Source organism: Eublepharis macularius, chromosome 6, assembly GCF_028583425.1.
Source record: "Eublepharis macularius isolate TG4126 chromosome 6, MPM_Emac_v1.0, whole genome shotgun sequence".
Classification (NCBI taxonomy): Eukaryota; Metazoa; Chordata; class Lepidosauria; order Squamata; family Eublepharidae; genus Eublepharis; species Eublepharis macularius.
Window position 1 is genome coordinate 21,878,378 of NC_072795.1, and position 15,433 is coordinate 21,893,810.

At 45.1% G+C, this 15,433-nt stretch overlaps 1 protein-coding gene across 2 annotated transcripts in view; it reads right to left on the bottom strand.

Moving 5' to 3' along the window:
• The window catches only part of TMEM212 (transmembrane protein 212), a 77,440-nt gene that overhangs the window by 44,080 nt on the left and 17,927 nt on the right, over positions 1-15,433 (bottom strand). Inside the window, exon 3 of one of the 2 annotated variants that reach the window (XM_054983476.1) lies at positions 3,244-6,175. The exons of the other annotated variant lie outside the window; for it this stretch is intronic. Coding sequence (XP_054839451.1) covers positions 6,155-6,175 — 21 coding nt within the window. The 3' untranslated portion in view covers positions 3,244-6,154. Of the gene's footprint in view, positions 1-3,243; positions 6,176-15,433 lie in introns of those variants that run through there. 2 annotated transcript variants of the gene reach the window in all.

Here is a 15,433-nt window from a genome sequence, read left to right on the forward strand (position 1 = left end):
TCATACATCTCCTCTGTTGCCCGCACTCACACCCTTCCACTGCCTATGAACATCCTTTATGAACAATGAAAGCAGCGAAGAAACACGTGTAACATGCCATACACGTGTAATTTGTCTTGTGTAGTTTGGCTCTGAGTGCTTTGTCACCTCTGCTCCCAGCTGTATATGCTGCCTAGTGCTGTTGGAGAAGGGCATGTGGGTGATGCATAAAGCATCAGCATTCCTGATAGCTGTTCCAGGTGACTGTGGAACTCCTAGCTGCACCCACTACCCAGCACCATCCAGGAAAGGGCATGTAGGCAATACGGGCAGCTTCAACTGCAGGTGGTGGGAGAGCTTGTGAGTGGGCAAAGGAAGGATGCATAGGCAGGTGGAGGTATGTGGGTGGGAGGACAAGAAGGGAAGGCTAGTAGTGGGAATGGAGGGCCCTGAGTGCTCTCTGCCCAGCCCCCCAAACCTGAAACTGGCCGTGCTAGCAACTGACAGTCAATGGTGTCAGCAACCTCTGAATATGGAGAGACATATTGTGCCCCACATTCTAATGGGAGATCAGGCCCTTAGTTTTTCACATTAAAGCTCTGTTTCAATATACCAGGATAAACATTTATCTGCTGGGCTTGGTGCCAAAGAATCCTTCTGGAACTGCCATTGAGTTCCAGCAAGCAATGAAGAGTTCTTTTTATCAAGGCTTTTCTCTTTTTAAAAACTCTGCTATGAAATATGGTATAAGGCTAAATCGTAGTTCCACTCAAGTCCCTTGTATAATGTCCGTGTTTCATTCCCCGTCTAATATCTCAAGAGGATAAAATGTAATTCAGTTGGTTTTCCCCTTTGATCTTTAAACAGCTGGCAGAAGAAGTCCATGACTGGAGGTTATTTGCAGTGGAGTGAAGTCACCTTAATTGCAAGCACCTTTCCATGGAATTGGATCACAGTTATCCACAGATATCTGCAAAGCTTTGATATGTTCAAGAACGCGCCATGCTTTTCTCTCCCACTCTGGTTCCAGCTGTATGTTATAAGAATCACATTCACTGGAACTGTCTTCTTCACTCAGCTGTTGTCTTCTTCAAAGGGTCTTCTCTGTTTTGTTTTAGAAAAGCTTTGCCATTAACAGACAGCCTTAAAAACCTTTGATCGTTGCAAAAGATCCCCCCTCCTCCAACATTGATGACTTCATTGTCTGCGGAGGGAGGGTGTTGCTTTCTTCCTCTGCACCCGCACACATACTTGTTCTTGGATTCACGCCCAATTAATTATCAGATCCAGCTACAAGAAAAACCCCTTCCCATTTTTTCGGTAATATCAGACGTTAATGTCTATAATACTATATATATAACCATAAACCCAGACAAACACAGCTTTCTTTTTTGTGGTTCATCGTTAAACTAAATTGCCTGAAGGCAAAGGATGCGAAGAGATGAGCCAGCTTTTAGGACTGACAGATATCTGAAGGAAAAGTCTGATGTTGAATCGAGGCAGGAAGTAGTTTGTCAATAATAAATCATTAGCAGGTGTCCTGAGCAGGGAAAGGTTAAATGAGTCTCTTTAATGATGCTGTTTCTTCTGTGTTATTACTTTCTGGCCTCTAGGATTAATGTTCAGTATTTGCTAACACAAGACAAAAATGGATGCTAGTCAAAAGTTTTGGAAAGAAAATAGCAGTCCTCGGTGGATCAAATGACAAAACTGATGAGTTCTCAGCCGATCAACTGAGGAAACAAAGCCTGCAGCAGAAACAGGGCTTTTTTAGTGCAAACAACAACAACAGACACTGCTTTGTTCCGACTCCCTCAAGTGAGGAATTACAAAGGCCCAAAGCAGATCTGATCCTCATGAATTGAATACGCAGAAAATCCAGTGCAAGTGTGCATGCAGAAAACACCGTTGGTATTGTGGAAATGAACTAGCAAGACCAAACCAAAAATGAGTATTTTTGGCCTGCTTCATCCTCTTATTGGATCAGCAATCTTCTTTGGGTGCTACAGAAGTAGGCAGAAGTAGGTAGGTACAGGGCTTTTTTTTTGGCTGGAATGCGGTGGGACGGAGTTCCGGAACCTTTTGAAAATGGTCACATGGGGGGTGGCCCCGCCCCCTGATCTCCAGACAGAGGGGTGCGGCACGGAGGGCAATCTAAACTCTCCTCTGTCTGGAGATCATGGGGGCGGGGCCACCAGCCATGTGACCATTTTCTCCGAGGGCAACCCACTGAGTTCCACCACCTCTTTTCCCAGAAAAAAAGCCCTGGGTAGGTGCATTATGGAGAGAACCATATATGCTACCATCAACTCCTTGGAGCAACAACAGGAAAAAACGTAATTGATGGACAGTAATGTAATGTCTCCTTTTTACTGTGAGTTTCCAAGTTAGAGTACTCATTCAGGCACTCATCCTTAGATCCATTCAGCAGAGACAAGCTGGCTCAAAACATCATCCGTTTATTTATAAGGAGACAACTCTAGCAACCAACAACTTCAGCTAACATACACAACTGGAAACTGAAACAAGAGCTCCAGCCAAGAGGACCAAACTAAATCAAACAGATATTGGAGGAGGAGCAGACTGTTGTGTTACATACATACATATATACAATAAATATACCATACGCAATATTAGATTTAGGTGGGCAGAGGTAAAATCCAGTGTTGAGAAGCAAACTTACCAGGGATGAGACCTGATCGAAACATTGAGTGACAAGGAAAGACTAGAGAATGCTGTCAATGGGAAAAGTGTAGTGGTTGTTTAATTTAATTTAATTTAATTTAATTTAATTTATTAGATTTATATTCCGCCCTCCCCATGCCAGCAGGCTCAGGGCGGTTGTGAGCCTCGCTACAAGTGGCATCTTACACGCGAATGGCACTTGATCATTTTCGCAAGTCTTTCTGGGAATTGAAGTCCCTCTCCCCCACCCCTTTTCTTTCTGTTCCTTCCCCTCTCTGTTAGAATGCCTGCCTGAAGAGATGGAGAAAGCCTACGATAGCAGCGTTTGCAAATCATCTTGCTGGGGGGTGGGGGATGCTCTGGAGAAAGCTGACATGTCGGTGAAGTCCTAGTGTCCTTTCAGTGATCTTTGGGGGCGGGCAGCTGCAACTTTGCTAATCGTCTTGCTGGGGGGGAGATGCTCTGGAGAAAGCTGAGAAAGTCGCAGCTGCCCATCCCCAAAGATCATTGAGAGCAGGCTTGTGACTGGAGGAGCGATTTGCAAAAGCAGGCTTTCTCCGTCTCTTCAGGCAGCCATTCTAACAGAGAGGGGAAGGAACAGAAAGAAAAGGGGTGGGGGAGAGGGACTTCAATTCCCAGAAAGACTTGCGAAAATGATCAAGTGCCGTTCGCGTGTAAGATGTCACTTGTAGCGAGGCTCTGTGTTTGAGCCACAAGTCAGGAAGTTGATGTCTCAGCTGAGCTACAAACTCCATGGGCAATCCAATCTGTTTGCCTCAGCACTCACCCGTTTATAAGCCACACTGAGAACAACATGGTGGAAAACCAGGTTGTAAATCCAAACGCATTTAAAATTCCCTTTATGGGAATGATAATACTGGATTACTTTACAGATTTACTAACATGCAGTGATTATTGTCCAACCCTTGGGGCTTGGCCCTCTGATGGAGTTTATGAGGGAAATGTTTGGGGTTTTTTTCCCCTTTGGGAGCGTTGTAGGAGCTAAAGGAGTAAGAAAATAACATATGTGAGACAAGATCACTTAGTTGCCAACTCTGGATTGTGAAATTCCAGGAGATTTAGGGGTGTCGCCAAGGGAGGAAGGACTTTGGGGAGGGGAGGGGCCTCGGTAGGATATAATGCCATAGAGTATAACCTCTCAAACAGCCATTTTCTACAGCAGAACTGATCTCTTGTCTGGGGAGCAGTTGTAATTCCAGGGGATCTCCAGGCCCCACCTGGAAGTTGGCACCCTGACACTTAGCAATGTCTGAAGCAAAATTTGAATCACGAACTTCTTAGGTCCCTTCATTAGCCACTACATAACACATGCCTGAAGCTAATTTTCTGTTGGTCTGTCATCTTGTTGCTCACTTCAAATGCTGCTTGCTATAGCCAATTCAATTGACCTCAGATTTAAGCATGCCTCAACTCACTCGGGCCTTCTCTTTGAAGCAGGGCACCCCTGACCTGGCCAGTTGAAAGAAGATGATACACTGTGGGTCTTGACTTATGAGGCAAGGCCTGAGCCCTGTCAGCTACACCCATTGCCTTGATTCTATCAGCAGCCATTGGCTGCTGCTCTGGGCCTTGTCCTGAGCTTGTGGCCTCTTAGCTGGGCAGCAAACAGGCAACTGTTGAGTTGCCTGGAAAAAAATGCTGACAAGGTGGGCCCAATGCCCTTTTAAGGGCATCTTAAACCCTCCATCTCACTGGCCACAGGAGTAACTGACAGCATTTGCCACCTGCTTCTTCCCCGCAGCCGTGTGTTTTGCCACCCCATGTACAATCTACATGGGATCGGGGAAGGAGCAGGCAACAGTGGTGTGTGGAGGAGTGGAGGCACTGCTAGAAGGGGCATTTCTACAGCACTGGCAATGGTGGGCACTGGGTAATTGTCCATTTTGCCCAGTGATAAAGCAGCACTGGTAGCTGCAAATTGCATTATCTGGGATGCCCATAAAAGCACTGCTGTTGCAGCTGTGCAAATCATGGACAGGCAGCCCCTATGTGGGGCTGTTGGGTGGTGTTCATTTTACCTTTATGGAAGCGCTGCCTAGCAGTGACCCTGTGCAGACCCGAAGTGTTCATCTGGAGGCTGCAGTCTGGTGTGAACTGGCTGGAAAGGTGAGTTGGTTTGGTCAAACAATACATGGAAGGTGCCCTATCACTTTGAAACACTGGGAGCTTTGATCTTTGCTTTTACACGCCAGCAGCTTGTGATCTTGAAAGGTCAGACCCATATATTTAGGCTAAAGTGTACTTGCAACATGTGGCTGACAGGTGAAAGAGAAGGGGAAATAACTGTTTTGAAAAGTACACATTGGCTGCAGTTCTGTCTTGCACGCTTTCTAGCAGAATGTGCATAGCTGGAATAAAAGTGAAAAATAGAATCTCTGCTGGGCTTACTGGAAATCTGTCCATTAATCCAGCCACCCACCTCTCTACTGTTACAATATATATGCTGCTTTTTCCAATGCATGTTCAAAGCAGTAGCACCAACCATGTAGCTACATGTACCAGGGTAGCTCCTAACCTTGTCTTCCACTGAAAGACAGGGGAAAGGGTGGCAACGTTTGCCAGTTCCCACCTCCCACTGTGTCTCCCCTCCTCTTTGTCCCCACACTGTTATTTGAGGTCCAGAGATCACCTCCTTAGGACACTATTTATTTATTTATATTTATGAAATTTCTGTGCCACCTTTCTTCCCAATAAGGGCTGCCAAGGTGGCTAATAGTTAAAACACTGTAAAACATTAAAAACCTAAAACCAAACATTAAAAACCTAAAACCCAAACTGAAATACATATTAAAAGCACTATAAATAAAACAAAAGACAGGAAAGGATTGCGAGAGGCTAGCAGGCTGCAGCAGGAAAGAGAAGGAGGAATATGTGCTTTGATGAGAAAAACTCCACTGATGTTATATAGGATTCACCCCACAGAGGGACAAACTAGACATTATGGCAGCTACTAGTCCTACCCGCGGTTGCTAATGCCATTGTAGAGGCAAATCCAGCCATTTAAAAATGCTGCAAGGGCCTGATTCTGATCGAGAGTGTGTCACAACGGGAACACACACACACACCAGACTTTTCAAGTGTGGAAATGGTAGTAGAACATGTGATTCCCATAGCGTCTAGTTTGCTCCTGTGTTAGTGCTTATTGGTCTAGATGCATGGAACCTTTTTACCCCCCAGAACAGCACCACAGGAGGTGCAAGGGGCTGCTGCCATATGAAAAGCCAACCAGGCCTACTACAAATGTCCAGAGCTGCTTTGCACTCAAACCCAGCAGTTGTATATGTAATTCTCAGCAACAACTGAATTCTTTGCAATGTAATCCTGTACAATTTATGCATTTACTTTAAAAAGAAAGCATTTGAATGTATACGCCTAATGGCAAATCAATCAACAACTGATCTCCAGATGATGATGATGATGTTCAGAGACTTTCTGTTAAAGGTGTTATCTGATGAATGTATTTTCTGCATCACTGGGCATGCCTTTCCCCCTAAAGAGGAAGAAAATGAAATGGTATTTATTATGAGCCTATGTTTACTCAATTGTGCAATTCAGCACAAGTCAGACACCAGCAGCCGAATATTGGCTCATTATTCTGAGTCAATATAGGAAGTTCAGTGACCCCCACCTCTTTGTCCTTTCTGTCCTCTTGTTTTCACCCTTTATCTCTTTGGACCCTGCCTCTCTACGTGCAATTCAACCAGTAACTCACAGCTCGGCAACCATCCCCTGTATGAAGTCTGAAGAACAGCTAATAAGCAACTTTGTGGGCTCAAACAGAACAAATGAAGATCACACACCCGGTCCATAAAAAGCAAGTTGCAGGCTTATATAGCCTCAGTTTGCCTTGGGGATGAGCACTAGGGTTGCCAGGCTTCCTCAACCTCCTGGCAGGGGATTGGGGCCTGGCACTTACCTGTGTGGGTGGGGTGTGCGCTTGCTTGCTTTGCGTGCACGCTCACACAAACATGATGACGTCACTTCTGAGAAGTGGCCCCTGGGAGCACGCCCACGCTCCTCAGGGGCCTAGATTGGGGCCACTGCGGAGTGCGGAAGCACCCCTTCCCTCCACAGTGGCCCAAAACATGCCCGTTTCGGCCCAGATCGGGCTCATTTCGGGACCATTTTGGTGTGGATCGGGCCGTTGCGGAGCATGGGAGCACTCCTGCGCTTCGCAGTGGTCCAAAACGGGCCCAATCCAGACCAAAATGGGCCCATTTTGGGCCACTGCAGAGCGCAATAGCGCTCCTGTGCTCTGCAGTGGCTCAAAATGGGCCTGATTCGCACCAAAACGGGCCAGAAAAGAGCCCGATCTGGGCCAACACGGGCACATTTTGGGCCACTGTGGAGGGCAGGAGTGCTCCTGCACTCCACAGCAGCCCCAATCCGGGCCTGATCCAAGCCAAAACGGGCCCAATCCAGGCAGCTGCAGTCCACAGGAGCACACAGCGCCACAGGGGAGCGCTTACGGAAGGTGCACTCCTCCCCCACTGGCCAGGGGGTGGGGGCAGGGGATCCCCCACCCCTGGCATGGGTCTGGCATCCCTAATGAGCACAAATGGGAAGCAGAGTTAACCCACCTCTATTCAGTTTCACTGTTTGCATCTTGCTACTGCAACCTGCGGTTAGCATTTTAAGGACTTTTTAAACACTAATAGCAGAACAGGGGAGTCACTTTCAAATAATGAAACCAGGTGAAGGCTGAACTCCCTCTCAGTTCCCTGCATGGCCCTGAAGCTAATGAAGGCTCAGTAAACCCCTCCAGTTTCTATGTTATGGACCAAATCAGTTCATCGTTGTCTTGAACCCTGAGGGTCAGAAGGAATCTACAGGCAGTGAGAACTGGAGGATCCCAGCAGAACAAACAGTTTGAAAATGGCAGACGTATCTGTGGATGGAAAGCCAGAGAGTAGGCAGGGGTAAATGCTGAAGCAAGGGATATATAAAAGGGGCTCTAATGGAGGTGAAGGGTCAAAGGGAAAGGGAACCACCTTCCGATGTCCAGAATGGTGGCTGTCGAAAGAGGTTCCAAAAGTTTCTCTGTTTCCTGGGGCTGTTTGCCAATCTTCTACTTTCCTACAAACAGGGGTGCCTTTTCCTTTGCATGCGGCCGTCTCCGTTATAGGATACCCTGGGAGGTTATAATAACCATGCAGTTATTCCACTTCTGAAAGCGGAGAGAATGGGACAGAATCCTCGCTGCCAGCATTCAGTGTGAGCACCTTAGGCTTCCCTTCTCTATTTGTGCTGAGAACCCAGGAAGGATGGAAATCCTTGTTGTTGTTTTTTATTCCCCCCCCCCTTACACCCGCCTCCTCAAACCTTTGAAAAGTGCTTTCCATTGATTTCTTCCGCTGGCCCAAAGGAGAACGCTTCTTTTCATGGCATGGGGCCGCTGTTCTCTATTTCTTTGGCTCCAATGCTTTGCTGTGAGTGACCAAGTCTGTAACATTCCTGGTCCAGTTGTGTGTTATGTTTTAAAAGCAATCCTTTTTCTCTTCCTGTCCAATAATTAAATGAAAACAAGCTGGATGATTGCATTTCATGGAGGAGGAGGAGGAAGAGGAAAGAAGGTGGTCACAGGCAGCTGGATTGTGTCTGGGTCAGTGCCTCTGGACCTTTCTTCCTGCTCTGACTGCTCCAAGAATGCGGACAATGCTGGCTAGGATTGCTTCATGTTTGAGTTGCATGCTCAAATGTATAGGCTTAGAAGTGAGTCCTCACTTATGGACTGGCAGGAGTCCATCCTGTGCCATTTGGCTTTCATTTTAGACTGGTTCTTCAGGAGCACATACTAGTCACCAGTTGAGGTGTAGTGCAGTGATTGACGAATCGAGTCCCTCGTTTCAATCCTGCTTTTACCATGAATTCTCTAGGCAGCCTTTGGCAAAGCACTCTGTCTTTCTCCCTGTGGCCTGGGATGCTGTGAGGATTACGGCAAAATGATGGGTTGGATCCTACCAGCTTTTCCACATGGTGCAAGGAGGAAGACAGGCGATCTTGCCTGATTCCTCTTCTCACTACAACCCTGTCCTACTCTGCTTTCTGTTCATGTGGGCATGGCATAGCCTTTTGGGAGGTGTGGGGATCTAGAGAGTCAGTGTCTTATATTTCACCCAATCCCTGGTATCTCTAGCTAAGAGGATCAGGGGGGGACATGATGTGAAAAACCTCCGCCTGAGACCCTGGAGAGCTGCTGCCAATCTGAGTAGGCAATACTGACTTCAATGGACCAAGGGGCTGATTCAGCATAAGGCGGCTCATGTGGGTTCATGTGCCAAAGAGTGGCATGTCAACCCATTTTATCTTCTGGGCATGGAGCAGGGGTCACTGGGGGTGTGGGTGGGAGGTGGTTGTAAATTTCCTGCATTGTGCAGGGGGTTGGACTAGATGACCCTGGAGGTCCTTTCCAACCCTATGATTCTATGATTCTAATAAAAGGCCTCTGATGCTGAGAGGCTAGGGGGTTGACTGCACCTTGTTCCTCCTCTCTTTCCCCACGCTTCTCCTTTGCAGCCTGGAGAGAACATGAACGCTTCTCCCTGGATTGCTGCTTGGCCTCTTATATAGGTCATGTTTAATCCCGTGCAAGTTTAACAGCCTGCTCCACTCTCCCATACCTGTCCCTCTTTTGCTTGATGGCCTGGACAGTCTGGCCCGACCACAACCCCTTAAAGGGGCTATTTGGTGATATGAAGCTGCTGTCCTCCATTCAGCCAGTTGGTTGCAGCTGGAGTGGCCTTTGGGGCGGTTGGCGGCCCAAAGGTTGGAGCTGGCAGTGTGTTCGCTCATTGTGGCCAGGACAAGGCCAGGGTCTGATCTTGGACAGGGGGTCAAAAGAGGCTCCTCCTCCCAATTGCTCCAGGATATGATCCAACTCTCCCGGGACATTCTAAGATGCGATATAAATGCTAAGAATGAATAAGGGTGAGAGATAAGTTCAAGGAAGAGAAAGAGCCGCAAGACGTTGGCCCTGATCCATCTGTGTGCATGCAGCATAGTAAGGCTGCATACACCTAGCCCTGCCAGATGTGGGGAGCATGGTGACCAGTTGTTCTGGGTGGGATCTAGCCCTTTCCCCTTTTTTCAAATGGACAGTTGGTGCTATATCAACTATGTGATGGGCCACCTATGCCGGTTCCAAACATGCACTGTACCAATTTGCATGTAACATTTTCCATCCAGCTAATGAGATGCACTGGCAACCATTTCCAGTGTCCGTATGGCCCTAGCTGAATTGAAGGAGTTGTTTTTAAGGGGTGGAGTCAGGGCTTTTTTTCTGGGGAAAGAGGTGGTGGGACTCAGGACCGGAACTCAGGACCGCACAATGACGTCACTTTCGGTCAGCTGGAACAAGGAGGGTTTTTTTTAAAGTTTAAATCCCCCCAGGTGAAAATGGTCACATGGCCGGTGGCCCCGCCCCCTGATCTCCACTGGCACGGAGGTCAATCTAAACTCCCCTCTGTTTGGAGATCAGGGGGCAGGGCCACCGGCCATGTGACCATTTGCAAGAGGTGCCGGAACTCCGTTCCACCGCGTTCCTGCTGAAAAAAAGCCCTCGGTGGAGTCATGCACTATGAACAAAGACCATTTGTGGGTGGGGGTCAGTTTGAATAAGGTCAAAACCAGGCAGCTACTTTACTGCATGGAAAGATGCAGAAAGTTGCTTGATTCTTCAACGAAGTGCAATCACAGTTTTTTTTTCTGGTGGCATGCACTAGTACACAATACTGGCACCTTTTCCCGCAGTACCGGCACCTCTTTTGGTCAGTGTGCTTGGGCCCCCAAGGCATTGAACATCACAAGTACCAACACTCTTTTTAAAGGAAAAAATCCCACTGACTGCAATAATGCAATGAACTGCTTGTGCAATATTCTCTGGCTGCTGTTACTCCACTCCTGTTGCCCACCCATTTTGTTGCTATTGAGTAAACATGAATTCTACCTATTCCTTCATGCATTGCTCTCGCATTTTGTTATTCCTTCCCTCCCTTTCAACCCACCTTTTCCCAAAAAGTCCTTTTACTGAGACAGATAGCTGAGTGTTAAACCAAGCCCCTTTTGGGTATAATTCAGATTATCCATGCTCATTCACTATGCATTCCGTACAGAGTTTGCTTTGGTGCCTACAATGAGTATGTGTATACATGAGAACAGGTGACCAAGAAAGTGATGGTGCTGGGGGATCCCAAAACAGTTAACTTAAAATCAATTTGTCTGTACAAACAGTACCCAGACTCTTCATCACACACCATACAAGCAATTATGATTTAGGAGATATCAGGTTATAGTTTCTTGATGAGAGAAAAACCTCAAGTATCAGTTCATGAAAATAAAAACAAACTCCTCACAAATAATGCTGTTTCAATGCTTTGAAGGACATAAACAATACTTGGAATTGTGAAATCTGAAAACTGTGGAGAAAAATCAGGGACGAGAGATTCCAGCCACAAAATTCTGACATTCAAGAAGAGGCATAAATTTTCCATTCAGTAAAAATGAATGGCCATCCAACCATGTGGGGATTGTTCAGAATCCATTCCTTACCACCCATAAGAACATAGAGCAGAAACCAGTAACCTCAGGTAAGCCAATCATTTTGTCTGCACTGAGGAACTTCTAACTGTACCTATTTATGAATATGAATCGGGGTCATATATGGACTTAATATGAGGTCTTAACTGAGTGCTCTACCTATTTTGAATGGAACGTGTTTGGGAAGTGAGCTGTGTATGACCAGGAAAATATCTTTATATGGAGTGGTTGGGGAGGGCGGGGCGGGGTATGAGCTTATGGAGGGAGTGGTAGCAGACAGTTCAAGGACTGGTTAAAAATCCCCTAGTCTTGTTAAAAAGCAGTTGGGGAGTAAGTCAACCCTCCCTCAATCCAAATGTGAAAATGTGTGCATTACAGACTCTAAGAAAGTATATATTCTGTCGTCATATTTGAAACATGCCTAGGCAGGCCCTATTACCAGCTTTTATGGTAGGCACTTACTTGTTTGTTTAGTTCACTATTTGTTCACTAGCATGCTCTTTTTTTTTTTTAACATTTTTTCACTAGCATGCTCTTAATCTCCTGTCTGCTTAAACAAAAAGGAAGGTATCTATTTTCCCTCATGATTGTTATTTGAGCTGCCATAATGAATCTGCAAGCATATTGCTGATGCTCTGAAGAACACCATTCTGCAGCCCAAATGAAACTGGACAGAGCAGATGTTCCCTTGTGCCACCCTTTGCCTCCGTCACTCCAGTTAGTTCGACCCAGGGGGGCTTCAGTAGAGGTCAAGTGAAGTGCAATACCTTCATTGCCACATCAATCTTCTCCTGCAACCTGAGATATCACAGGCCCAGTAAGATACTCCAGGGAGCCCTATGTTAACCTCTGCCCTAGTATCTGGGTGTCAGGTCACAACATTATGAGTTAATTTCATTCAGAGGCATGTGCTACACAGGCTGCGTAAGGGATGCTACTGCTTTAACCCTTGTTGCACAACAATAGTTCTGACCTTAGCTCATCAACAAACCTTCCTTCTCAAGGTTGAGGTCCAGGAGTCAAGTTACTTGAGCTGCAAAGGCTGAGGGTGAACTGAGACAAGTACCGTGAGGCGGTTGAGTTGCTTCAGTGCTTTGAAAGGCTTAAGAAGTTGGTTGAGTAAAGACCTCTGGTGTGGCAGCAAGTTATGGGATGGAGGGTTTAGGGTCCAAGTCTGAGTCAAAAGGTAAGAAGACTGTTTACCAGGGACAGTGGACTGAATCTGAGCCTGGGTCCCCAACAGTTTTGAGCCTGGGGACACATTTTAGAACTATGAAAGAAGGTGGTGGATGCAACCACAAAATGGCTGCCACAGGAGGTAGAGCTAACCACAAAATGGCACCTTTGCCATTTGAAAACCATTCCGTTTTCTCATATTCTGTCCTAGCCTCTTGTCCATGAGTACAGGTTGTCTATCAACACAATTAGATGTTATGGCACACACGTATCTTTTAACTCTGGCTGTAGCTTTTCATATAGCTGTCTATAGCTTTTTATAATCTACATAGTCAAAGTTTTTCTGTAATCTATAAAACACAAACTGATTTTCTTCTGAGATTCTCTGATGTCAGTGTAAATTTCCAGTATGTTCTCTAGTGCCTCTCTTTTCTGAATCCAGCTTGCTTTTCTTGTTCCATATATGGTAAGAGTCTGTTGTGAAATTTTGAGCATCACTTAACTTGCGTGGGAAATTAATGAAATGGTCCGATAGTTGCTGCAGTCTTCGACTTCACCTTTTTTTGGAATTAAAATGTAAATTCAGCATTTCAAGTCTGTGAGCTTTTCCCCCTCCATTTTTGTTGACATATTAATAACAACAACAACAACAACATTCGATTTATATTCCGCCCTCCAGGACAACTTAATGCCTCCTCAGAGTGGTTTACAAAGTATGCCATTATTATCCCCACAACAAAACACCCTGTGAGGTGGGTGGGGCTGAGAGAACTCCAGAAAGCCATGACTAGCCCAAGGTCACCTAGCTGGCTTCAAGTGGAGGAGTGGGGAATCAAACCCGGCTCTCCAGATTAGAGTCCCATGCTCTTAGCCGCTACACTAAACTGGCTCTCTTGTTAAGATTTTGTTATTCTTGTTAAGATTTTGATGGACTGAGTTTCTGTAGCTCTATTGATATCCCATCTATTCCAGGTGATTTGTTTCTCCCAATTGCTTTGAGTATAGCTTTCACTTCACTTTCTAAAATTGCAGGTTCTTCATAAAAAATTCTTCTTTGAAGGAATCTTTCATTTTATCTCTTCTGTATAGTTCTTCAGTGTCTTGTTTCCATCTTTTCTTTATTTTGTCCTGATCAGATACTGTATTTCCATGTTGATCTTTCAGCATCCCTGGCCATGGTTTGAATTTCCCTTTGATTTCCTGGTTCTTGTGGAACAGATCTCTCATTCTTCCTTTTTTGTTATTCTCTTCTATTCTTTTGCTCTGCTTACCATAGAATTTCTCATTATCTCGGTGTGTGTCACTGAAAAACTGCATTCACAATTCTTACACTATTTCTTACAGTTTTTGTTTTTGCTTCTCATCTATCTTTAGCAATTTTAAGAGTTTCATCTATCAGCCCTTTGTTTTGGCTACAAGAATAGTCTTTCTTTGCATATTCTTCCTTGATAATGTCTTTGGTTTCAGCCCACAGTTCTTCCAGTTCACATTTAGTTGAACTTTATAGTGCAAATCTGTTCTTTACATCATCTTTAAATTCTTCAGGAAATTTATTTAGAATATATTTATGTGCCAACATTGTTTTAGTATTTTTGTTTAGCTAATTTTATTTTTGATATTAACTATTTGTGGTCTGTATCATAGTCAACTCCTGGTCTTGGTTTAGCAGAGAAAATAGAGCCTCTCCACCTTCTGCTTCCAGTTTTGTAATCTATTTTATTTATGTATTGGCCACCCAGTCATCTCCACACATACGGTCATCTATTTGGTGGCCTGAATCATGTGTTTGCAATGAACAAGTTGTTGGCTTCACAACATTCTATGAGCCACTTTTCTGCTTCATTTTGTCATCCTAGTACAACAATATTTGATTCTTTGTTTCTTTCTTTAGCATTCAAGACACCTATGATAATCAATGCATCTTGTTTAGCTGAGTGATCAATTTCTTCCTGGACACTTGCATAAAAGCTTTAAATTTCTTCCACTTCAGCATTTGTATTTGGGGCATAAACTTGAATGATGGTTATGTTGATAGGCCTTCCATGAAGTCTGATTAATATTAATAGGTCAGACTTCGCATTATAGCTCTTGATTGCTTGTGCTACATCTTGCCTCTATTAGAGCAATACCATTTCTTCTGAGTTTGCCATTTCTGGAGTAAAACACTTTGTAATTTTCTGACTGAAAATGTCCTAATCCAGTCCACTTTAGTACGCTTACACTTAAGATTACTATGTTTGTATGTTCCATTTCTCATTTTATGATTTTGAACTTACCTGGATTCATACTTCTCACATTATATGTTCATACCAGCGGCTGGATGTCCTTTCAGCTTTAACCCAGTCTTGTCATTAAGAACAGTGTTATTCGTATTTGTCCTCTATTCTTCTCCCATATCTAATTGAGTGACTTCTGACCGAGGGAGTCCTGTCTTCTAGCACTGTATCTTCTTTCATTTTGGATTGTCTCATCATAGCATTTTTGAGGTAAGAGATGATCAGAAGTGGTTTATCGTTGCCTTCTTCTGCATGGTATTAACCATTGTTAGCTGAAATGTCCCTGCCATTGTTTATGAAAGATCCTCTGCCAGTATCACCCTCCACTGCTGCCCAGTAGCTACCTTTTAAGGATTCTTTCTGCCCTGCCATCACTATTAGAACTGTTAGTTCTCTTCTGCTGATGTGACTGTTGATTTCTGAAGGGGGTGGGTGCATCTGAATCTTTGACCTGAGGAGCAGGAGACTTCCCAGCCCACCCACTCACCCCATTGCCTCATGCTGCAGTGCCACTTGACAGGCTGGTGGGAGGAATGTGGATTCTTTGGCATTGTTCCGACATGTGACATCACTTCTGGTACAAAACTGGAAGTGATGTCATCACAGCATAGCACAGTAGGATTCACCCAAAATTCTACGGACTCTCCTGCTCAAAGCTAGGCTCTGAGAACTTGATCGTAGGCAGTTGAGCCATCACAATTCTGCCGTACAAGTTATTTATCTCAGCTTCCAAAGTATTTATCCTGGCTTTTCAGCTCTTT